The following is a 25363-nucleotide window of genomic DNA, read 5'->3' as shown; positions in this document are numbered from 1 at the left end:
ATAGGACAATTGTTTCTTTAAAAAGTAATTGTTCAGACTACTGTTTCTGTTATTGGTGGGCAATTTATTTGGAATAAAACAACTTCCAATGAAAACAACTAAAGATATTAGTTAAAATGTCAATCACCTTAAAAGCTTCAAAGAACTGACAAGATAGTGAGGAGCTATCCAGCCAATTTGTGAAAGAAAATGGGCATTTAGGGGCATTGTGCCAAAGCCGCTTTTTGCCCTGAAGGCATTTTTCCTTTGGGTAAACTTGACCTTTGTTTATGGCTTTGTCTTGGAGCACAAGGGACAGACAAGACCCAGCATTTGCCAAAGGAGGATAGTCCAACGTATGGTGCTAAAGCTATAAATTAAGCTCCAAAAAATATCTGCTGCAGATTTGTGTGGGAATGGAGACCTCACTTCTTGTTTTAAGTTTTGATAGCACAGAAGTGTATAAAGCAGCTTGATATTGTTATTCAAATAGCATTAATTGTTCAAATGACTTTACCACAATGTAAGTTTCACATTACATTGTGCTGCTTTTGCCTTATAATTTTAGATTGAATTCATTAGGTGACAGTATTGAGTCTTCAGTAGAAGCTAATTTCCAAATCCATTCAGTGTTTAATAATATCGCTAGAACCTGGGAGGCAGAAGTTGCAATAAGCTGAGATCGCGCCACTGCACTCCAGCCTGGGAAACAGCCAGACTCCGTCCGTCTCAAAAGAAAGAGAGAGATCAATTCTTCATAATTCAGAAAAATTTCAATCTTGGTTCTGAGATCAGAAAATCACAACAAAACCACTGCTAAGCCATTTAACTGCTGTGTTAGCGCAAGTCAGGATTTTCTGCTTCTGTATCTGGCAAAAATTCACAGAACTGAAAATGGCCATACTGCCCAAGGTAATTTATAGATTCAATGCCATCCCCATCAAGCTACCAATGACTTTCTTCACAGAAGTGGAAAAAACTAAAGTTCATATGGAAACAAAAAAGGGCCCATGTTGCCAAGACAATCCTAAGCCAAAAGAACAACACTGAAGGCATCACGCTACGTGACTTCAAACTATACTACAAGGCTATAGTAACCAAAACAGCATGGTACTGGTACCAAAACAGAGATATAGATCAATGGAACAGAACAGAGCCCTCAGAAATAATACACATCTACAACCATCTGATCTTTGACAAACCTGACAAAAACAAGAAATGGGGAAACGGTTCCCTATTTAATAAATGGTGCTGGGAAAACTGGCTAGCCATATGTAGAAAGCTGAAACTGGATCCCTTCCTTACACTTTATACAAAAATTAATTCAAGATGGATTAAAGACTTACATGTTAGACCTAAAACCATAAAAACCCTAGAATAAAACCTAGGCAATACCATTCAGGACATAGGCATGGGCAAGGACTTCACGTCTAAAACACCAAAAGCAATGGCAACAAAAGCCAAAATTGACAAATGGGATCTAATTAAACTAAAGAGCTTCTGCACAGCAAAAGAAACTACCATCAGAGTGAACAGGCAACATACAGAATGGGAGAAAAATTTTGCACTCTACTCATCTGACAAAGGGCTGATATCCAGAATTTACAAAGAACTCAAACAAATTTACGAGAAAAAAACAACCCCATCAAGAAGTGGGCAAAGGATATGAACAGACACTTCTCAAAAGAAGACATTTATGCAGCCAACAGACACATGAAAAAATGCTCATCATCACTGGCCATCAGAGAAATGCAAATCAAAACCACAGTGAGGTACCATCTCACACCAGTTAGAATGGTGATCATTAAAAAGTCAGGAAACAACAGGTGCTGGAGAGGATGTGGAGAAATAGGAACACTTTTACACTGTTGGTGGAACTGTAAACTGGTTCAACCATTGTGGAAGACGGTGTGGCAGTTCCTCAAGGATCTAGAACTAGAAATACCATTCTACCCAGCCATCCCATTACTGGATATATACCCAAAGGGTTATAAGTCATGCTGCTATAAAGACACATACACACGTATGTTTATTGTGGCACTATTCACAATAGCAAAGACTTGGAACCAACCCAAATGTCCATCAATGATAGACTGGATTAAGCAAATGTGGCACATATACACCATGGAATACTATGCAGCCATAAAAAAGGATGAGTTCATGTCCTTTGTAGGGACATGGATGAGGCTGGAAACCATCATTCTCAGCAAACTATCGCAAGGACAAAAAACCAAACACTGCATGTTCTCACTCATAGGTGGGAATTGAACAATGAGAACACTTGGACACAGGAAGGGGAACATCACACACCGGGGCCTGTCATGGGGTGTGGGAGGGGGGAGGGATAACATTAGGAGATATACCTAATGTAAATGACGAGTTAATGGGTGCAGCACACCAACATGGCGCATGTATACATATGTGACAAACCTGCACATTGTACACATGTACCCTAGAACTTCAAAGCATAATAATATAAAAAAGACATTAAAGCAGCTGTTATAACTACAAAAAATAAATTCACAGAACTGAAAAGTGGTTAGTTAAATCCACAGGAGCAAATGAAGTTCACCATTAATGCTATTGGTTAAAAAAAAACGAGAGAGTCTTTTTTTTTTCTTCGCTAAGTACGTGCTAAAGAATAATACAATGAATAAGCACGGGCTTTAAACCCCTTACGTTTTCATAATCTGTGTAAATTTCTTTAAGCCATTTTTTCTATACATACTTTTTTCCCACAGTCAGTTAGTTATAATTCATCTTAGCAGATTCCAATTTAGGTTGCATTGAATTAGTGTTTTCTCAATGATTTTGAATATATTCTTGTCTGTAGTTGTTTCATGCAGACTATTCATAAAAGCAAATTCTTGTCACTTCACACTTTGCATTGACTCCCCAAATAAACAATTGAGTAGTATCTGTAACATCTGTTAACCCAAGAAGAATCAAGGAAAACCACTCAAAATTATTTGTCGTGTTTTTAAATTAATTATTGGTAGTGTTCCCAATATTCTCAACTTTTGGAGCAACTGTTCTCACAGAAAGGCTAACAGTCTTAAACAAGTCTGTTTTCTCTGGACATATTTCTTAAGCTGCTGCAATTCAAAATGATTTAAGTAATTCATTACCAATAAGTAGCTTTCCTTGCTTGGCTAACAAATCAACCACTCAGAAACTTACTTCTCTTGCAACCTCATTGTATTTTTAAATTTGTGAATAACTTCTGTGATGAGATATTCTGTTTTAAATTTTCTAATTTTTCTGAGCTTTCCTGTGAGTTGGAAAAGTTGTGATGAGTGCTTAGTCTGGTAATGTATATTTGTATCCTTTTAGCACAGCTACAGTGTCATTGCATAATAAACCTAATGCTTTGCCATCTAATTCAATAACAGTATAGTCCATGCTCCATTGTGCCTTAAAAATGTAACATTCTAAGTCCAGTATGAATATATACATTGGTAAACAAAAATAACAAAATGTCACTATATGGTAATACAGATAGCCCTCAAAATTCTGTCAAGTTGTAACTGTGTCACTGAAAATTGTAATGTACTAAGGAACAGTCCAAAGTGATGAGAGTGTATCATCTCTTTCCCAGTATCTCAACTCTGCCTCTGTAGTGTGATACAAAGACAGTATGTAAGCCATAGACAATACATTAAAAAAAAAAAAAACCAAGACCGAGTGTGGTGGCTTATGCCTGTAATCCCAGTACTTTGGGAGACTGAGGCAGGTGGATCACATGAGGCCAAGAGTTCAAGACCAGCCTGGCCAACATGGCAAAACCCTGTCTCTACTAAAAATACAAAAATAAGCCGGGCATGGTGGCAAATGCTTGTAATCCCAGCTACTCAGGAGGGTGAGGCACAAGCATCGCTTGAACCTGGGAGGCGGAGGTTGCAGTGAACTAAGATTGCGCCAGCACTGCAGCCTGGGTGACAAAGTGAGACTCTGTCTCAAAAAAAAAAAAAAAAAACACCAAATAAGTATATGCCTATACTTCCATAAAACTTTATTTACAGATACAGAAAGTAGAATTTCAAATAATTTTCTTGTGTTTCAAAATTTTATTAAAACATTTTTTTCAACCATTTAAAAATGTAAAAATTATTCCTGGCTTTCAGACTGTACAAAAATAGGCAGCAGGCCTGGTTTGGCCCACAGGACATGGTTTGCTGTCCCTTGTGGTAAGAGCATAGAATGTCACCAGCAAATATCATATTTAATGTTGAAGTATTGAAGATTTTCCTTTGAAATCAGAAAAAAGACAGTTATGCTATTTTCACCATTCTGTTCAGCTATAGACTAGAAGTCTTGGTCAATATAGTAAGGCCAAATGTATATGTGTATAGCATATATATGTATGTGTATATATATGTACACGTACACACACACAGATTGGAAAGGAAAAAATAACTGCCATTCTCAGTTGGTTATATATATATATATATATATATGATGTGTTTATATATATAGAAAAATCCAAAGATGAATTACTGGAATTGAAAAGAGAATTTAGCAAATTTTCTGGATATGAAAACAATATACAAAAATCATTTTTCCTATAAACTAGTAACAATTTTAAAAATACTATAAAAGCATTTAGAAAATCTTAGTTTTGCTGATCTTTTTCTAATGTCTTGGGGGTAGATGCGTATTTATTAAATTGTAGCCTTTGTTTATTTATAATGTAGTTATTCCTTGCTATTTTTGGGGGAGATTACTTCCAAGACCCCCTGCAGATACCATAATCTGTGGATGTTCAAGTTCATTATATAAAATGATATATAATTTGAACATCCTCCAAAATACAGTTACTCTTTGAGCAACACAGGTTTGAACTGCATGGGTCCACTTATAGGTGGATTTTCTTCCACCTCTGCCACCCCTGAGATCGTAAGACAAGCCTCTCCTCTTCCTCCTCCTCAGCCTACACAAAGTGAAGATGATGAGGATGTAGACTTTTATGATGATCCACTTCTACTTAATGAATAACAATTATATTTTCTCTTCCTTATGATTTTCTTAATTATGTTTTCTCTAGCTTACTTTATTGTAGGTATACAGTATTAGTACATATAATGCACAAAGTGTATGTTAAACAACTGTTTGTGTTATTGATAAGACTTCCAGTCAACAGTAGGCTACTAGTAGTTAAGTTTTTGGAGAGTTAAACATTAGACGTGGCTTTATGATGGCATGGGAATTGGTGCTTCTAACCGGTGCATTATTCAAAGGTCAACTGTACTTTAAATCTCTAGATTACTTATAATACCTAATACAGTGTAAGTGCCATGTAAATAGTTGTTATACTATATTGTTTAGGGAATAATGACAAAAAAGTCTGTACATGTTCAGTACAGATGCAACCATCATAGGCCTAACTACATTTTCCTTCTATGGTTGGTTGAATCTGTAGCTGCAGAACCCGTGGATACAGAGGGCCAACTGTATATGCATTTAAAGCTCCCAAAAGTTCCTCCTAAGTACTGTTTCAGCTATATTTCACAAGTTTTGATTTTAAGCAGTTTTATAACTTACTTAAAAATAGTAACAAATCATTAAGAGTTCATCTTTGTCTTTGTCTTTTAGATTATGTGGAAGTATAATTCTTAATTTTCAAACAATGGATATCTTCTAGTTATCTTTTTTGTTGATTTCTAGCATTGTGGTCTGGAACAGATTCTGAATTTGGATAGTTTTAAACACTAGACTGTATGTACGTAAGGATATATACATATGTGTGTCTACACACACACTCTCTCCCTTTGGTCAGGGTAGAAATAACCTATCTAAAAGTGAAAGAATCAATGTACTGCATTGTTTAAAAATGCATTGTATTGGCTGGGTGCAGTGGCTCACACCTGTAATCCCAGCACTTTGGGAGGCCAAGGCGGGTGGATCACCAGAGGTTGGGAGTTTGAGACCAGCCTGACCAACATGGAGAAACCCCATCTCTACTAAAAATACAAAATTAGCCAGGCGTGGTGGTGCATGCCTGTAATCCCAACTACTTGGGAGGCTGAGGCAGGAGAATTGCTTGAACCCGGGAGGCGGAGGTTGCAGTGAGCCAAGATCACACCATTGCACTCCGGCCTGGACGACAGGAATGAAACTCCGTCTCAAAAAAAAAAAAAAAATGCAGTGTATCACACTACAGATACAGAGTTGAGATGTTGGGAAAGAGATGGTATACTCACATCCCTTTGCACTGCTCCTCAGCTCATTACAAATTTCGGTGACACAGTTACAACTTGACAGAATTTTGACCGCTATATGGTGACATTATTATTTATCACCAGTGCATACTCATCATGTTGACATAAGAGGAAAAAGATAAAATTGGACTTAGAGTGTTACATTTTTAAGGCACAGTGGAGCATGGACTTTACTGTTATTCAATTAGATGGCAAAACATTGTGTTTATTATGCAGTGACACTATAACTGTGCTAAAAGGATACCAAAACAACAACAACAACAAAACATAGCCAGGTTGGGTGGCACATTCCTGTAGTCCCAGCTTCTCATGAGGCTGAGGCTAGAGGATTGCTTGAGCCCACAGGGTCAAGGTTATAGTAAGCTATGATCACGCCACTGCACTCCAACCTGAGTGACAGAGTGACGTGATTTTGCCAAAAAAATTAAAAGCAAAAGATTCTATCAACTTCTGTCATTTAAGCATGAACAATTCCCATTTTCATAGAGAAGAATTTCTTGCCACACAACAGATAGTTAAGATATCTAGATTTATCTTAATTAAGATGAGATTATTTTAACCAAAATATTTTTATTAAAGTATGCATTAGCTAACCTTTTTTATTTTTTAAATTAAATTTTACAGGATATGGAGCCTAGTAGATCATGCATTAATAGCAAGGTGTAATATGGAAGAACCAATTCGTTGTGCAGCTGTCAATGCAGATGGAATCCATCTTGCCCTTGGAATGAAGGATGGCTCATTCACTGTACTTAGAGTAAGGTATGGTATTAGGGTAGAAACACATAATAATTTTATCTTCAGTGATACAGAATATAAGTAATTTTCTCTTCAGCGATACAGGATATATAATACTTGTTGTTTTTACTTATTTATCCTTTTCTCTTCCCCTTCTTATTAATATATTTATTTCAGATGTTAATTTCATCAAGTATAAAAATATATTTATAAAAATAGCTTTGTCCGAAAAATAAATTCAGAAGCCTTGGTTTGGGGGGTTAAGAATGCTTAATAGATTAATGGCTAAAATTTTGAGCTATAAAGTTTGGGTCCCAACTACCTTTTCCTGTTAGTATAGATTTTCAGTAATGATCCCTCTCCGTTTAACAAGCTGAGGCTGTTAAAATGGGGTTGTTGTTGTTGTTGTTGTTGTTATTTACAGCTTTATGCTTTAAAAAATGCTTCCATCTCTTCTTTTGTTTGAGTAATTAGAAAAATTTAAAGAATTTGGTAAAGCGGTTAATATTTTGTGTTGAATTATAGATAGATAAATTCAATTGAATTCTATGCAGCCAGTAAGAAATTTGCTGTAGATCCACAGGATAAGTACTTACGAAGTCTTTCTTCTCTACCTCAGTGAACGGTAAGATCCTTCGCTCAGTTGCTCAATTCAGAAACTATTAACACAGTTCTCTCTTTTGCCTCCCCTATGTAGTTAATTAAAGAGTTCTGGAGAGTCTACTTCTGAGATAGCTCTCATATTAATCTCCTTCCTTGTATTCTCACCATTGTACTGTTGTGTAGGCTTCTGTCATCTACTAACTGGATTGGTGGAATAGCCTCTTAGCTGATCTTCTTACCTCCTGTTTTGTTTCCCTCAAGACCTTTCTTCACTCCACAGTGATGGTGATTCCTTTCAAAACACATTGTGTGCTTTCTTCTTATTTCTAAAGTATGATAAAGGCTTTGTACTGTCCTTAGGATGAAGCTCATAATCCTTCACGTGGTATGTAGTGCCCATCTTTCCAGCCTATTTCTCAGTACCCCAGTTTCTTTCATCTATAGGAAACTCCTTTCCTGTATCACCATGCCATACAGTATATGTTCAGAACTTATTCACTCATTCTAACTGAAACTTTGTACTCTTTAACTAACATCTCACCATTATGAACAGATACATTATGTTTTCTTGTACTTCTGAGCCTCTACACGTGCTGACTCCCCTTTCCGAGACCGGTTTTTAAGTTAACATTTTTTATTGTGGTAAAATATATAATATATAAACTTCACATTTCAACCATTTTTAAATGTAAAATTCAGTGCCATTAAGTACATTCACATTGTTGTGCAACCATCACCACCCTCTAGCTTCAGAACTTTTTCATCTTCCCAAATGGAAACTCTATACCCTGTAAAAAATAATCCCATTCTTCCATCTCCTAAGTCCATGATAACCATCATTCTACTTTCTGGGTCTCTATGAAAGACGTAATTTGACTACTCTAGGTACCTCATATTTTAAAAAAATGAATATAACATTTGAATATAAATTAAAGCTTTTTCCACAGAGCTCTATAAATATGTCATATTACTTTATTTTGTCATGCTGAAACAGCTTCTTAAAGAGAGATGAAAGACTACGAAACCTCCCTGTTGGGCTATCCATACTGTTATAATTTGGGCACTGATTTGATCTATTGATTCTAGAATCTCTGTAACTATCATCATCTAAGATTAAACATCCGTTCTTTTTCTCATTGGTTGTTTAATTTCTTTGGAGGCTGCTCTTCAGTTTTGCAGGTTAGAAATAATAAATAGAAACACCTGGTCATTACTTATGAATAATAATTAATATTCATGATCAGCTTCATTTTTTCTTGTCTGTAAGAAAAAGTATTGGAAGTACTGGAATTGGAGTGCTCACTTATAGAGGTTTTACAAGAATTTAAGATGCATGTAAAATACCTAAGAATTCCTATCATATCCGATACGCATTCAAAAGTAGTAATTTTTTTTAGTTATACATTTACTTGCCCTTTCAGTTACTGAATGCAGTAGATCGGATGAAAAAGTTTTTATTCCTAATAAGACTGTATTTTAGCACCTGAATCTAACATTGCTAATAGTATTGAAAGGGTTATTCTGATTATTAAATGCCTTTAAAAGTGAACCACAAAATTCTAACTCACAAAATGGTCTTCTTAATCCATCTGAATTTAACTGGTTACTATTTCTTCTTGATTTGCTTTGTATTCTCCATATGGTAAAGCAGGATTCATTACTGAACATAACTTTTTTTTTTTTTTTTTTTTTTTTTTTTTGGGATGGAGTCTTGCTCTGTCGCAAGGCTGGAGTACAGTGACGCAATCTCGGCTCACTGCAGCCTCCGCCTCCCAGGTTCAAGCGATTCTCCTGCCTCAGCCTCCCGAGTAGCTGGGACTATAGGTGTGTGCCACCACGCCAAGCTGGTTTTTTTTTTTTTTTTTGTATTTTTAGTAGAGATGGGGTTTCACCATGTTGTCCAGGATGGTCTTGATCTCCTGACCCCGTGATCTGCCCGCCTCGGCCTCCCAGAGTGCTGGGATTACAGGCGTGAGCTACTGTGCCCGGCTCATAACATATTAAAGTACCTGCACCAGGAGTGGAGGTTATGTTAGAGCTGGAAGAAAATAGAATGAATTAGAATCTCACATCATGATTCTTAAATTAGTATATAAGGTGGTATGCCAGGGTAAAGCCACAATATCTTCTTAAAACTTATCTTTTCTTCGTAATAAAAACTGTTAACAATTTTAAAATTATTTTGTAACCAGTCTGCCTTTTTAAAAATTTATTTTTATGTCCCCCCAGCTTCATTAAGGCATGATTGACACATAAAAACTGTATATATTAACGACGTACAACATGAGATTTTGGTTATACATATACTTTGTGAAATGATTACATCAAGCTAGTTAACGTATCCATCACCTCACATACTTAACCACTTTAGGGGGTGAGAACATTTAAGATGTGTCTTAGCAATTTTCAAATATATTCTACATTATTATTAACTCTAATCACTGTGCCATACAGTATATCTTCAGAACTTACTCACTCGTTCTAACTGAAACTTTGTACTCTTTAACCAACATCTCCCCATTTCCCACCTGTACTCTTAATCCCTGTTAACCACCAATCTACTCTCTGCTATGTTTGACTTTTTTAGATTCCACATATAAGCAAGATCATGCAGTATCTGTCTTTCTCTGCCTGGCTTATTTCACTAAGCATAATGTGCACCAGGTTCATCCATGTTGTAGCAAATGACAGGATTTTCTTCCTTTTCTAAAATTAGTTTTTAAAATTTTTGTAGAGCCTGGGCCTCACTATGTTGCCCAGGCTTGTCTCAAACTCCTGGCCTCAAGCAATCCTCCTGCCTCAGCTGCTGAAAGTGCTGGGATTACAGGCATGAGCCCCTGTGCCCAGCTGATTTTCTTCCTTTTTAAGAATGAATAGTATATCTCTTTTTTATTCATGTGTACATTGATGGACACTTAGGTTGGCTTGAGGGAAGGGGTGACATGAGTAATGTAAAACTGTCCTTCCCTCCTCCTTCAAATATGTCTTTCCTTATTGTTGTGTTACATACAGATTCTGTAATCTCTCACCATGTTTTCTTAGCTCTTACGAACATATTTTTTTTTAATTTTTATTTTAAGTTACAAGGTACATGTGCAGGATGTGCAGGTTTGTTATGTAGGTAAACATGTGCCACGGTGGTTTGCTGCACCTATCAACCCATCACCTAGGTATTAACCCATTTATGCCGGGGGTTGCAAATTTTTTTTTGTGAAAAATCAGACCTTGGCAATGACCTTGAGCAGTAAGATATAAATAATTCCCACAAGCTTAGCGTTCCAGTAATGGAGCACTAGGCATAAATGGTTTGAGCTCAGTATGCATTAGCTATTTTTCCTAATGCTCCCCCTCCCCTCACCCCACCCCCAAAAGGCCTCAGTGTGTGTTTTTCCTCTCCCTGTGTCCATAGTTCTCATTGTTCAGCTCCCACTTATAAACGAGAATATGTGGTGTTTGCTTTTCTGTTCCTGCATTAGTTTGCTGAGGATAATGGCTTCTTGCTCCATCCATGTCCCTGCAAAGGACATGATCTCCTTCCTTTTTATGGCTGCATAGTATTCCAAGGTATACATGTACCACATTTTCTTTATCCAGTCTATCATTGATGGGCATTTGGGTGGATTCCATGTCTTTGTTATTGTGAATAGTGCTGCAGTGAACATACACATGCATGCATCTTTGTAATAGAATGATTTATATTTCTTTGTGTGTATACCCAGTAATGGGATTGCTGGGACAAATGGTATTTCTGGTTCTAGATCTTTGAGGAATCGCCACACCATCTTCCACAATGGTTGAACTAATTCACATTCCCACCAACAGTGTAAAAGCATTCCTATTTCTCTTCAACCTCACCAGCATCTGTTGTTTATTGACTTTTTAATAATTGTCATTCTGACTGACGTGAGATGGTACCTCAATGTGGTTTTGATTTGCATTTTTCTAATGATCAGTGATGTTGAGCTTTTTTTCATATGTTTGTTGGCCACATAAATGTTGTCTTTCAAAAAGTGTCCGCTCATGTCCTTTGCCCACTTTTTAATGGGGTTGTTTTTTTCTTGTAAATTTGTTTAAGTTCCTTGTTGACTCTGGATATCAGACCTTTGTCAGATGGATAGATTGCAAAAATTTTTTCCCACTCTGTAGGTTGCCTCTTTGCCCTGATGATAGTTTCTTTTATTGTGCCAAAGCTCTTTAGTTTAATTAGATCCCATTTGTCAATTTTTGCTTTTGTTGCAGCTGCTTTTAGCAATTTCTTCATGAAATCTTTGCCCATGCCCATGACCTGAATGGCATTGCCTAGATTTTCTTCTAGGGTTTTTTATAATTTTGTGTTTTACATTTAAGTCTTTAATCCCTCTTGAGTTAATTTTTGTATAAGGTGTAAGGAAGGGGTCCAGTTTCAGTTTTCTGCATATAGCTGGCCAGTTTTCCCAGCACCATTTATTGAATAGGAGATCCTTTCCCCCTTGCTTGTTTTTGTCAGGTTTGTTGAAGATCAGATGGTTGTAGATGTGTGGTCTTATTTCTGAATTCTCTGTTCTGTTCCATTGGTCTACCCATCTGTTTTTATACCAGCATCATGCTGTTTTGGTTACTGTAGCCTTGTAATATAGTTTGAGGTTCAGTAGCGTGATGCTTCCTGCCTTGTTCTTTTTGCTTAGGATTGACTTGGCTGTACGGGCTCTATTTTGGTTCCATATGATTTCTTAAGTAGTTTTTTTCTAATTCTTTGGAGAATATCAGTGGTAGTTTAATGGGAATAGCATTGAATCTATAAATTACTTTGGGCAGGATGGCAATTTTCATGATACTCATTCTTCCTATCCAGGAGCATGGAATATTTTCATTTGTGTTCTCTTTTATTTCCTTGTGCAGTGGTTTGTAGTTCTCCTTGAAGAGGTCTTTCACTTCTCTTATTAGCTGTATTCCTAGGTATTTTATTTGTAGCAATTGTGAATGGGAGTTCATTCATAATTTGGCTCTCTGCTTGCCTGTTGTTGGTGTATAGGAATTCTTGTGACTTTTACACATTGATTTTATATCCCGAGACTTTGCTGGAGTTGCTTATCAGCTTAAGAAGCTTTTGGGCTGAGACAATGGAGTTTTCTAGATATAGGATCATGTCATCTGCAAATAAAGACAATCTGAATTCCTCTCTTCCTATTTGAATATGCTTTATTTCTTTTTCTTGTCTCATTTCCCTGGCCAGAACTTCAATACTGTGTTAAATAGGAGTGGTGAAGAGAGGACATCCTTGTCTTGTGCCAGTTTTCAAGGGCAATGTTTCCAGCTTTTGCACATTCAGTATGATATTGGCTGTGGGTTTGTCATAAACAGCTTATTATTTTGGGGGATGTTCCTTCAATATCTAGTTTATTGAGAGGTTTCAACATGAAAGGATGCTGAATTTTATCAAAGGCGTTTTCTGCACCTATTAAGATAATCATATGGTCTTTGTTTTTAGATCTTATGTGATGAATTACGTTTATTGATTTGCATTGGTTGAACCAGCCTTGCATCTCGGGGATGAAGCCTCCTTGATTGTGGTGGATAAGCTTTTTGATGTGCTGCTGGATTCAGTTTGCCAGTATTTTACTGAGGATTTTTGCATTGATATTCATCAGGGATACTGGCCTGAAGTTTTTTGTTGGTTCTCTGCCAGGTTTTGGTATCAAGATGTTGCTGGCCTCATAAAATGAGTTAGGGAGGAGTCCCTCCTTATCAATTGTTGGGCTATTTCAGAAGAAAGCGTATCTGCTCCTCTTTGTATTTCTGGTAGAATTCAGCTATAAATTCATCTGGTCAAGAGCCTTTTTTGGTTGGTAGGCTATTTATTACTGCCTCAATTTTAGAACTTGTTATTGGTCTATTTAGGGATTTAGCTTCTTCCTGGTTCAGTCTTTGGAGGGTGTATGTGTCTAGGAATTTATCCATTTCTTTTAGATTTCCTGGTTTATATGCATAAAAGTGTTTATGGTATTCTCTGATGGTGGTTTGTATTTCTGTGGGGTCAATGGTGATATCCCCTTTATCATTTGTTATTATGTCTATTTGATTCTTCCCTCTTTTCTCCTTCATTAGTCTAGCTAGCAGTCTATTTATTTTATTAATTTTTTCAAAAAACCAGCTCCTGGATTAATTAATTTTTTGGAGGGATTTTCATGTGTCTATCTCCTTTGTGAAGGTATTTTTATGCATGGATGATTCAAATTGGTATTTCTGCAAGGGGACTAGCATTGGAAAGTCCTTTTCTACCATTTTGCTGTCCTCACTTCCCACCATTTTCTGTTTAAAAAAAAAAAGCTCATATCATAGAGTCATATGAAAACTTGCAAATATTTTAAAGTAGAAAATTATACATACACATATGGAACTTTGACTTACAGTAAGCTACACTGTGTTATCAACAGCAAACTCCTCAGAGGCACCCATTCCTTCTCATGAATAGTGAGAGAGACTTCATAATAGTGGAAGAGCTTGATAAGCAAGGCTAATGAATTATGCTGAAGATGGAGTAAGGTTTCCCACAGGGTATGGGATAGACTATTAATAGTTGTAAATATATAAAATTGTCATTTTATTTATTGATTGAGACAAGGTCTCGCTCTGTTGCCCAGGCTGGAGTACAGTAGCACAATCACAGCTCACTGCAGCCTCCAACTCCTGGGCTCAAGCGATCCTCCCATCTCAGTCTTCCAAGTAGCTGTGACTATCTGGAAGTAGCCACCATGCCTAGCTAATGTTTTAATTTTTTGGAGAAATGTGGTCTTGTCATTTTGCCCAGTTGATCTCGAACTCCTGAACTCAAGCAGTCTTCCTGCCTTGGCCTCTGAAAGTGCTGGGATTACAGGCACGAGCCACCATGCCTAGTCAAATTGTCATTTTAGATTCTACCAATGGCTAGCCACTTGTCTCTCTCTGACAGTGTTACTACCACATTTTATCAACTTTAAAAGGGATCGTGACAGTTTTTGCTAAAGAAATCATACATTCATTTAAAATTTTTCTTCAAATTATTTATATTTTTTCTGCTCTGTGTCTTGGGAGTAGTAAGTTCCAAAAGTTGTCTCCTGGCTTTAAAAAAGTAACTCTTTGTGTACGTCCATTATTTTTTCACATGAAATGGTTGGTTGCACCCCCACCAAAGAGCCCTATTAGAACATGCTCAATGTGTCCCATCTTAAGTTTCATGCCTCAAACCAAAGTCTCTCTCTGTTACATCACATTTCTACTTTCCTCCCTTTCACAGGAGTATTTCTCATAAAACTGTCTAACTTTATTTTCTCTTTTCTTCTAATTATCAACCTCTATCATCATTCCTATATGCCTTCTGCTTTCAGCTTTATGTTGAAAAACACTAATTGTACCCTATGTCCCTAAAACTAGGAGACATTTTTCACTTCTCATTTAGCTTGAATTTCCAGCAGTATTTGATTCTCTTAACCACTTGCTGCTTCTCAAAATGCTTTCTCCCTTGGCTTTTAGGTGTTTCTTCTCTTTCTGTTTTCAGCTTACCTCTCTAGCCCCATTTTCTTCATAGGCTAATTATCTTTTGCCCAGCAAGTAAATATTAGAGTTCCTCAAAACTCAGGCCTAGACTTTCTCTTCTTTTTACTCTATGTTTTCTCCCTAGATAGTCTCATTTTGCCTCTGCTGTCAGTTACCACGCATAGCCTAATGACCCTGGATGCACAGCTCCAGCTGTTATCTCAAAACTCGAGCTATGCATATCCAGTTACTTATTTAACATCACTTGGATGTCTCAAAGGCGCCTGCAACTGAGCATTTCCAAAACTGAACTCATGATATCCCTCCCAAACTGATCATCTGTCTATGGGCCGTATCCTAGTTAATGGCACCATTATCCATGTTCCTAAGCAAAAACCTAGGTGTTTTCCTTGATACCTCTTTCTCCTGAACCCACCATCTGTAATCCATCAGCACCACATCCTGTTGATTTTGCTTTCCTAATTAATTTTCTAGGAACATTTTAATTAAGGTTTGTGAATAAGATTAGAATTATATCTTTAACCTATAGTACGTATTACGTCCTATAATAGTATGGAGTATAATACTACATTGTATTTTAAAGAAGCTCACTTTTTTCTGAAGTCTGAGAAAACATCATCTGCAGTAACCTTTTAATTGGTTTTGGTCCTATTACTATGCTCCTTTAATTTGTTTTGTTGTTGTTGTTTTGAGACGGAGTCTCGCCCTGTCGCCCAGGCTGGAGTGCAGTGGCAGGATCTCAGCTCACTGCAACCTCTGCCTCCCGAGTTCAAGTGATTTTCCTGCCTCAGCCTCCTGAGTAGCTGGGATTACAGGAGGATGCCACCACACCTGGCTAATTTTTTGTATTTTTAGTAGAGATGGAGTTTCACCGTGTTAGCCAGGATGGTCTCTCTCTGATCTTGTGATCTGCCCGCCTCAGCCTCCCAAACTGCTGGGATTACAGGCGTGAGCCACCACACCCAGCCTTATTTGTTTTTTACGTTGGAACCAAATCAGTGATTTGACTGGTACATCTTATCCTAGCTTAACCTCACAAATTTAGGCCAAAAATCTTAATAAGATATATGAGGCCCCCACTTCATGATTCTCCCTCAGCAGACTGAGTTCACACCAAAGTCCCCTTGTTTGTGTCCATTCAACTACAGTGGCTGTCACAAGCTGAACTTGAATACTTTCTCTTGCCATCAGCTCTTTCACATACTGTTGTCTCTGCTGAAACAGGTCCTTTACCTCCATTTCCTATCTTCTGCTGAGCTAAATCTCATTCATTCCTCAGAACAAAATGGAGACATCATAGCTATCTACTCCACTTCCTTTGATATGTCTCCCCAGAATCACTCAGCTAGAAATGATTCTTCTGTTGTATGCTCTGATCAACTCTGTACTTTTACTTTGTGATGTATTATGAACTGTTCATGTATGAGTATTCCCAGGCTTTTGCCTCCTTCTGCTTCTTAAAAGAAACCATAGTGATCATATATTAGTCTCCCAGAGACTTAATTCAGAATGTTTTAAAAAATTAACAAATTTTCATCTAATAGTTGTCGTCTTTGCTTTAAATTTGTCAGAGAAACTCTTCATGTGAGAGAGTGGTCATATAATTCATAATATTGACAGAGCAATATTATACTAAAAAACCAATCAGTCAACCACAATCTCTCTCTGTTACCTTCTACCGTGTGTGTGTGTGTGTGTGTGTGTGTGTGTGTGTGTGTGTGTGTGTGTTGGTGAGCAGGGGACATGTTAACAGAAAACCTTGGACATAAGACGTTCTTCTTTTCTTAATTGGAAGCAATTAAGTCTCTAAACAAAAATGCTATAAAAAATACCAAAATACTTCTGAGGAATTTTCCAGAAGCATTTTAATGAAGGTCATGAAGATTATAATTATAAAATTTTAAATAAAGGAGGCATAAAAAGTAAAAGCTGCCAAATAGTGCCTTAGACTTTTCTTAAAAATCTTACTCTATATAGGGAGGGAGGAATGGATGGATGGATGATGGATATGGAGCAAAGGGCAATACGGTATATGGATTTAATGTTAACTTGAAGGAGTCCCTGGGAAATGCAGAGGCAGCTGTATGAGTCTATGCATAGGAAGAGGACCTTGCAAGTTGCAGAGGCAAAAGTGATGTTGACCAGGGAAACTTTAAAGTACAGAAGCTTCAAATAATACAATCTTGGATTTATCTTGGGGCTCATTTTTCTATTTCTGTTTCTAATACTACGTTGGTTAGCGTAATCAGTAAGTACTGTAATTAGCAGGCCCACAGCTGTATAGTGACTCAAATACAACTGAAGATTAATTCTTGCACATGTAACAGAAGTCAATGAAGGCAAAATTTTTCTGGAGAAAAGTCTCTGACACTGATTGAAAATAAGAATTTTTACTTCCTCCTGCCTTTTCTCCCTCCCTCTGCTTCTCCTCCTCCTGCCCACAAACTCCACAACTTTGGAAACTCCGTGGTGTTTTACTACATATTTATCCATCTTTTGGTTGTTACTAATATCTGCATTATTTTGGATACTCAATAAGAAGTCATCATTGAAAAAAAGTTCCACTTCACTGGTCAACATGGTTCCTAAGGGAGGAATGTGTGTTCTATTTAAAAACGTCAAAAAAATTAGCCGGGTATGGTGGTGTGCACCTGTAATCCCAGCTACTCGGGAGGCTGAGGTATGAGGTGAGAATCGCTTGAACCCCAGAGGTGGAGGTTGCAGTGAGCCGAGATCATGCCACTGGACTCCAGCCTAAGCAACAGAGCGAGACTCTGTCTCAAAAAAAAAAAAAAAAGTATTAGTGAAGTAATATAGATGAATTCATCCTTTATTATTTCCTAAATGTAATTTTGCACATTTAGCTCCTTACAAAAAAAATTGTTTGAAAATTATAGTGTTTAAATTAAACATTTTTCATAAACTCCATATTTACAAAGAACTTCTTTTACCATAAAAATCTATTAGTTTATTTCCTTTATTCTTTATTAACTCCAGAAATTTAGTATGGATCTCTGAAGTACTTAAAGTAATTTAGAAACTGAAATTCAGCATTTTCCTGTACGTCTGGCATATATTGTTTCCATGTATTTCTGTTCAGCAACGTATTGTTGCTGAATTAATACTACTTGTGTTATTTATGTTTACTTTATAGTTTATAAACACTTGATACAGCTTCACGGTCATTTTAGACATGTTTGAAACGGCATTAATTCTGTTGTGACTTCTGTTCATGTAGTCTCATTTTTTCTTTTTAACAGAGATATGACGGAAGTTGTACATATTAAAGATAGGAAGGAGGCAATTCATGAGTTAAAATATTCACCAGATGGAACTTACCTTGCTGTTGGATGCAATGACAGCTCGGTTGATATTTATGGAGTTGCTCAGCGTTATAAAAAAGTTGGCGAGTGTTTGGGATCCCTTAGTTTCATCACTCATCTGGACTGGTCTTCAGACAGTAGATATTTGCAGACAAATGATGGAAATGGGAAAAGACTTTTTTATAGAATGCCAGGTAACAATTTCTAGCAAATTATAGATTCGTAGTGCCTATACAATATTTTAGAGTTTTACTGGAAGCAGAGCGTAAGTTACATTTGATCATAGGAAATCAAAGAAGATCTGAGCTAATATTTCACGCATTGTAGACTTTTCTGTAAGGCTGCCTTATTATATTGAAATCCTTTTGGGTTTTTTCTCAACTCTATTGAGGTATAATTGACATTAAAAATTGTATATATTGAAAATTTACAATGTAATGTTTTGATAGATACATTGTGAAACCATTTCCACAATCAAGCTAAATGATGTATCTGTCACTTCACAGTTACCATTTTTGTGTGTGTGTGGTGAGAACATTTAAGTTCCACTCTCTTAGCAAATTTCGGGTATATCATACAGTAACAGCATTATTAACTGTACTCAAACTGTACTCAACAAGCTGTATATTAGATCTTCTGAATTTATTCATCCTGTATAACTGAAACTTATATCTCCTTATATCCACCCCGGCCCCCACCAACCTCTACCTCTTCCAGTCCCTGGCAACTACTACTATAAATCCTTTGGTTCTTAATTAAAACTGCTTTGGCTGGAGGATCTAAAACAGATTCTCTTTTTGTTGAATACCATACCATGAGCATAGTGTATGGTAAAGTACCACTGTATCTTAGTCAAAAATGCCATTTTTATGGGTGGAACTAATTAAGTGAATATAATTACTAGAAATGTGTGACCAATACATTTTTTTGTGTTTATCTCAAATAAACTTTGCAGGCTGGGCATAGTGGCTCACGCCTGTAATCCCAGCACTTTGGGAGGCCACAGTGGACCGATAGCTTGAGCCCAGGAGTTTGAGACCAGCCTGGGCAACATGGCGAAACCCTGCCTTTACTAAAAATACAAAAACTAGCCAGGCGTGGTGGTATGCACCTGTGGTCCCAGCTATTCGGGAGGTTGGGATGGGAGGGTCATTTGAGCTTGGGAGGATAAGGCTGCAGTGAGCCATTATGTTGCCACTGTATTCCAACTAGGCCACAGATTAAGAGGCTGTCTCAGAAACACAAACAAGTAAACTTTGCAAGTATTAATAATATAACTAACTAACTTTGAAAAACAGAATTGCAACCAAAGATTTTAAAAGAGAGGAATAGGCTATGTGCAGTGCCTCACACCTGTAATCCCAGCACTTTGGGAGGCTGAAGTGGAAGGATCTCTTGAGCCCAGGAGTTTGAGAACAGCCAGGGAACATGGTGAAACCACATGTCTACCAAAGAAAAAAAAAAAGAGCAGGGTGTGGTGGCATGCACCTGCAGTGGGAGGATCATTTGAGCTGGGAGTTCAAGGCTGCTGGGAGCCAAGATCGTGCCAGTGAACTCCAGCCTGGGTGAAAGAGCAAGACCGTGGCTCTAACTAAACAAATAAGTAAATAAATTAGCAAGTGAGTGAGTGCATGAATGGATGGAATAAAAGCAGAATCATCAAAATATTACCTATTAGTATTTTTTTTTTTTTTGAGATGGAGTTTCGCTCTGTTGCCCAGGTTGGAGTGTAGTGGCATGTTCTTAGCTCACTACAGCCTCTGCCTCCCGGGTTCAGGTGATTCTCCTACCTCAGCCTCCCGAGTAGCTGAGATTACAGGTGCCCACCACCATGCCCAGCTAATTTTTGTATTTTTAGTAGAGATGGAGTTTTACCATATTGGCCAGGCTGGTCTTGAACTCCTGACCTTCAGTGATCTGCCTGTCTTGGCCTCCCAAAGTGCTGGGATTACAGGTGTGAGCCACTGCACCCAGCCACTGCATAGTACTGTATTTGTTGTGACGCTTAGGGAATTAGTCACTATCTTCCAATAACCTATTATATAAAATTAACTGCATAATTCAATTAATGCATCTCCCCAAAAGTTTTTCATTAACAGTCTATATGTAATGAAGACTGACTGGGTCCTAAAGTCCTCTTACCTAATGTAAATATATTATCCTACACTCATCCTTTCTTCTTGGTCTTTTCCAGTTCTCTCTTTTTCCTCAACTATGTATCTTAGGCTTCTTTTTTAATACCTGGTTTGCCACTTTCTCATAGCTTTTACCTTTTTTATAACTTACCCTGTTATGACTAATCTGTATCATTTTTTAAATAAGATTCAGTTTTATTCTCCACATAATTGAACCTGCTAAGCTAATCATTCAAGGCAATGTGTGTCTCTGAATCAGTATAATTTCTGTAGTAGCTTTTTATAAATTTCTTGCATTTTGTTTTCTTTTCTCTTAACCCAAACTTACCTACCTGTTTATGTATTTTCCTCTAAGTGGGGTGGGAAGATACATTAAATTTTGGAATTTACTATGTTCTCAGTACAGTTTAGGCTTGAGAAAATCAAATGAAATAACTTCTTAAATTAAGACTCTGATTTATTTTTAGGAGGAAAGGAAGTGACAAGTACAGAAGAAATAAAAGGTGTTCATTGGGCTTCATGGACATGTGTTTCAGGCCTTGAAGTAAATGGAATTTGGCCCAAGTATTCAGATATCAACGATATAAATTCAGTAGATGGAAATTACATTGGCCAAGTTTTAGTTACAGCTGATGACTATGGAATTATAAAATTATTCCGATATCCATGTTTAAGAAAAGGTACCTTTTCTTTCAAAATATTAAGTAACCTCTCTCTCACAGAAGACTTTTGTGTTCTTGCAGAAAATTAGTCTTGAGATAAATTAAAGGATTTCATATTTTTTAAAATTACACTGATTGGTGAAGGGTTTCATTTTGCTAATTCAAAAATTATTGTCATATGCTGCATTTATTTTGGTCATGAAGTTTTATTAGAAAATTCTTTTTGAATTCATATGTTGTTATGAATGCACTATATCTCTTTTCAAAGAAACATTTTTCTTTTCACTTCGTGAATTCTTTCATAGAGTCAGACTGTACAATGATGGTTGTATTTTTTTTTTTTTTTTGAGACAGGGTCTCACTCTGTTGCCCAGGCTGGAGTGCAGTGGTGATCTCTGCTCACTGCAGCCTCCACCTCTTGGGTTCCATCAACCCTCCTGCCTCAGCTTCCCAGGTAACTGGGATTACAGGCATGCGCCACCATTCCCAGCTAATTTTTGTATTTTTAGTAGAGACAGGGTTTCACCATGTTGGCCAGGCTGTGTCTTAAAGTCCTCACCTCAGGTGATCTCCCCACGTCAGCCTCCCGAAGTACTAGGATTACAGGCATGAGCAGGGTCTGATATGGTTTAGCTTTGTGTCCCCAGCCAAATCTCATTTTGAATTGTAATCTCCAGGTGTTAAGGGAGGAACCTGGTGAGAAGTGATTGGATTATGGGGGCAGTTTCCTCTGTGCTGCTGTTGTGATAGTGAGTGAATTCTCACGAGATCCAATGGTTTTATAAATGGTAGTTTTTCCTGTGATCTCATGCACTTCTCCTTCATGCCACCCTGTGAAGAGGGTGCCTTGCTTCCCCTTCACCTTCTGCCATGATTGTAAGTTTCCTGAGGCCTCCCCAGCTGTGCTGAACTGTGAGTCAGTTAAATCTCTTTCCTTTATAAATTACTCAGCCTTGGGCAGTTCTTTATAGCAGTTTGAAAATGGACTAATACATAGTCTTATCATTTGGTTATTTTCTATGTATTTTATATATCGCCTCTTTTTCTTGGATATCTTCTAAAATGATATGAATCATTCTGTTCATAGACCTGGGATAATTAAGTAAAATGTTAGGTATCATTTATTTATTCCATGCCTATTTCATAAAGTATTTGAGTCAGCTCATAACAAGTCCATAAGTACTAAAGTAACTATACAAATAGAGAATCAGTATCAGGGGAAATATAAATAGAAATACCATATTCAAACTAGGTAAAGAAAATGACAGTAGTCCAACATCAAATTTGATTCTGAGCTTCGTGGAAACCAAAAATAAAGCAGTGCACAAAATAGTTTTCATTGTACATTTAAAAAAAAAGCAACTTACTCCTCTAGCAAATCAAAGTTTCTTTGGAAAATTTTCGAGGAACTTTCCTGAGGTATGGGACTTTATGTTAGATGTAGTGAATGTGTATTCCTAGAGCATCAACACCTATAACAGATGCAGTGGTGATTTTCACCTGGCTTGTTGATACAAGGTGTTGGGCAAACATTAAAAATGTAGCTTAGTAAAGGTGATTTTTGGAAACAGCTAAAATAGTTTGATTCAAATATATAATCTGCTGATGTCAAACTTAAGGGCTCAATTTTTCCAGAAGCCCAGGCTGGTATTTCTGTTGTGCCTCTAAGGTAAAGTGATGAGTTTAAGATCTTGCCAGCTTGGCCAGGCGCGGTGGCTCACACCTATAATCCCAGCACTTTAGGAGGCTGAGGCAGGCGGATCACAAGGTCAGAAGATTGAGACCATCCTGGCTAACACTGAAACCCTGTCTCTACTAAAAAATAGAAAAAATTTAGCTGGGCGTGGTGGCGGGCGCCTGTAGTCCCAGCTACTCAGGAGGCTGAGGCAGGAGAATGGCGTGAACCTGGGAGGCAGAGAGCTTGCAGTGAGCCGAGATCGCACTGCTGCACTCCAGCCTGGGGGACAGAGCGAGACTACGTCTCAAAAAAAAAAAAAAAAAAAAAAAAAGATCTTGCTGGCTTGCCATGTTATTGATTCCTGCCTGTGAGATGTCAGCTTCCTAGGTACATGTGAAGATATTTCACTAGGTATGTTAATAAAGGTGTGTTAGTCTGTTTTCACACTGCTATAAAGAACTTCCTGACACTGGGTAATTTATTTTTTAAAAATGAGGTTTAATTGACTCACAGTTCCTCATGGCTGGGGAGGCCTCAGGTAACTTACAGTCTTGGCAGAAGGTGAAGGGGAAGCAAGGCACAACTTAAACGGCAGCAGGAGAGAGAGTGGGAACGATGGAGGGAACTGCTGAACACTTTTAAACCATCAGATCTCGTGAGAACTCACTCACTGTCACGAAAACAGCATGGGGGAAACTGCCCCCATGATTCGATCACCTCCCACCCGGTCTCTCCTTCAACACATAAGGATTACAATTCGAGATGAAATTTAGGTGGGGACACAGAGCCAAACCATATCAAAAGACTGGCTAAATATCTAACAATTAAAGTACCCTATTTCTGAGTCCCACCACATAGCCAGGACATGAGAGTCACCATGCACAACAAACTTTAAGATGATACTTGCCTGGTTATGAAGTGTGAGATTCAGTAGTAGTCATGATGATCTTCCTCTTAGACGTTGCTCCTACTTATTGTTTCACATACTGACCTCTATGCAAAAACAAAAATGCTTTAATCTTCTTAGTTTTCTTAGTCAAATGAATAGGATTTATTGATTATTTTTATCATTTGCAAGAGAGAAGTCGATATTATTGCACAATAATTTTATTTCATTTATAAAATGTGTCGTAGTTCTTTGAACTGCTGTGTGAATATTTTACCAAAGCCTAAGAAAATTAGTCTTGTCTAAGATTATTCACTCCTTCAAAGACATAAGTATAAATTGCTTCTCTTTTTTGTTTCCCTTTTGTTAGATTTTTTGTTAGTAATTTATTTTCTAGTAAGGATGATTTCTATTTCTAGGCACTTGTGAGTCAGCTTGAGATTGTAGCTAGGTAAGTGGGAAAGACAGAATACGACTACTGCATTTTTAATGGATTAATATAAGTATTTTAAGATTTTATGTTTTGCAGACCACTTGGGCCAAAAAAGATTATGTATTAATTGAATTCACATAATTACATACCTTGAAGTTGACAGTATTACTAGAAATATACTCTTTCTTTTAGATTAATTATTAAGTTGCATTGCTAGTCCAACTTAGAAAAATGTAGCTGGTGTATTAATATATTTTAGATATCCACTCAGGTAATATTCATTAGGTGACTTCTTAGAAGTGCAGCATTTACAAAATGTGGACTTTAAATAATAGAAGTAGTTTATGTTATAGAATCATTGTAATTGAAATAAAAAATATACGAAGTTAGTTCAAAGAGAGAATGATCGTATGAACCACATATACCCTACATACTGCACTTTAATTTCAGCCCAAAGCATTCCACCCCTCTTCATATTTTTTTCTTCATTATCATCCTCTTTTTCTCTAGTTTCACCTGCTCTTGACCATAATCTCTCTGAAAGAATCCAGGACTCTTCCTAGGCAGCAGCATAGGGGCTGTGGTGGACAGTGAGCAGGTCAGGGTCAGGGAGAATGGAGAGGTGAGGGCAGAGTTACGTTAGCCTATCACCTCCATCACTGTTAATAATGGCCAAGACCCCCTCTGTACTTCTTGTTGACAAATGAAAATTTATATTTGGAGAAAATATCATTTAGATTCCAGGAAATTCATAGGAAAAACCAAATATCTAACAAAGAAAAATTTATAACGGGGACTGATTCAGTGCTGTTTTCCATATTGTTGCATGTAGCTTTAATGCCTTTTTTTTCACTGCTGCAAAATATTGTGTTGTAAGTATATGCTGCAATTTATGCATTTATTCTCCTGTCATTGGACATTTGGGTCATTTCCCATCTTTTGATATTAAATGCAGGTTTCTCAAAGGAGTGAAATAACTAGGAGTGAAATTTCTGGGTCATGGAGAATGTGAACGTTATAAGAAAATACCTAAATATTTTCCAAAGTGGTTATCCAGTTTTACAAAGCCTGTTGATTCAGCACTTCATATTGCTATACTTTCTAACTTTTGCAAACCCAGTTGATGTAAATGATGTCACATTGAGGTCTTAATTTCCATTTGTCTGACTACAAATGAGGTTAACCATCTTTTAAAG

The 25363-nt window shown here is 37.2% G+C and overlaps 1 protein-coding gene across 7 annotated transcripts in view; it reads left to right on the top strand.

Moving 5' to 3' along the window:
* The window catches only part of EML5 (EMAP like 5), a 180883-nt gene that overhangs the window by 59223 nt on the left and 96297 nt on the right, over window positions 1-25363 (top strand). For all 7 annotated transcript variants that reach the window (XM_031001613.3, XM_055361816.2, XM_055361815.2 and 4 more), the window contains exons 8-10: window positions 6822-6959; window positions 18311-18567; window positions 20976-21188. In XM_031001613.3, the coding sequence (XP_030857473.3) occupies window positions 6822-6959; window positions 18311-18567; window positions 20976-21188 (608 nt within the window). The remainder of the gene's footprint in view (window positions 1-6821; window positions 6960-18310; window positions 18568-20975; window positions 21189-25363) is intronic.

Source organism: Gorilla gorilla, chromosome 15, assembly GCF_029281585.2.
Source record: "Gorilla gorilla gorilla isolate KB3781 chromosome 15, NHGRI_mGorGor1-v2.1_pri, whole genome shotgun sequence".
Taxonomy (NCBI): domain Eukaryota; kingdom Metazoa; phylum Chordata; class Mammalia; order Primates; family Hominidae; genus Gorilla; species Gorilla gorilla.
This window is presented reverse-complemented; position numbering and strand designations above follow the sequence as displayed.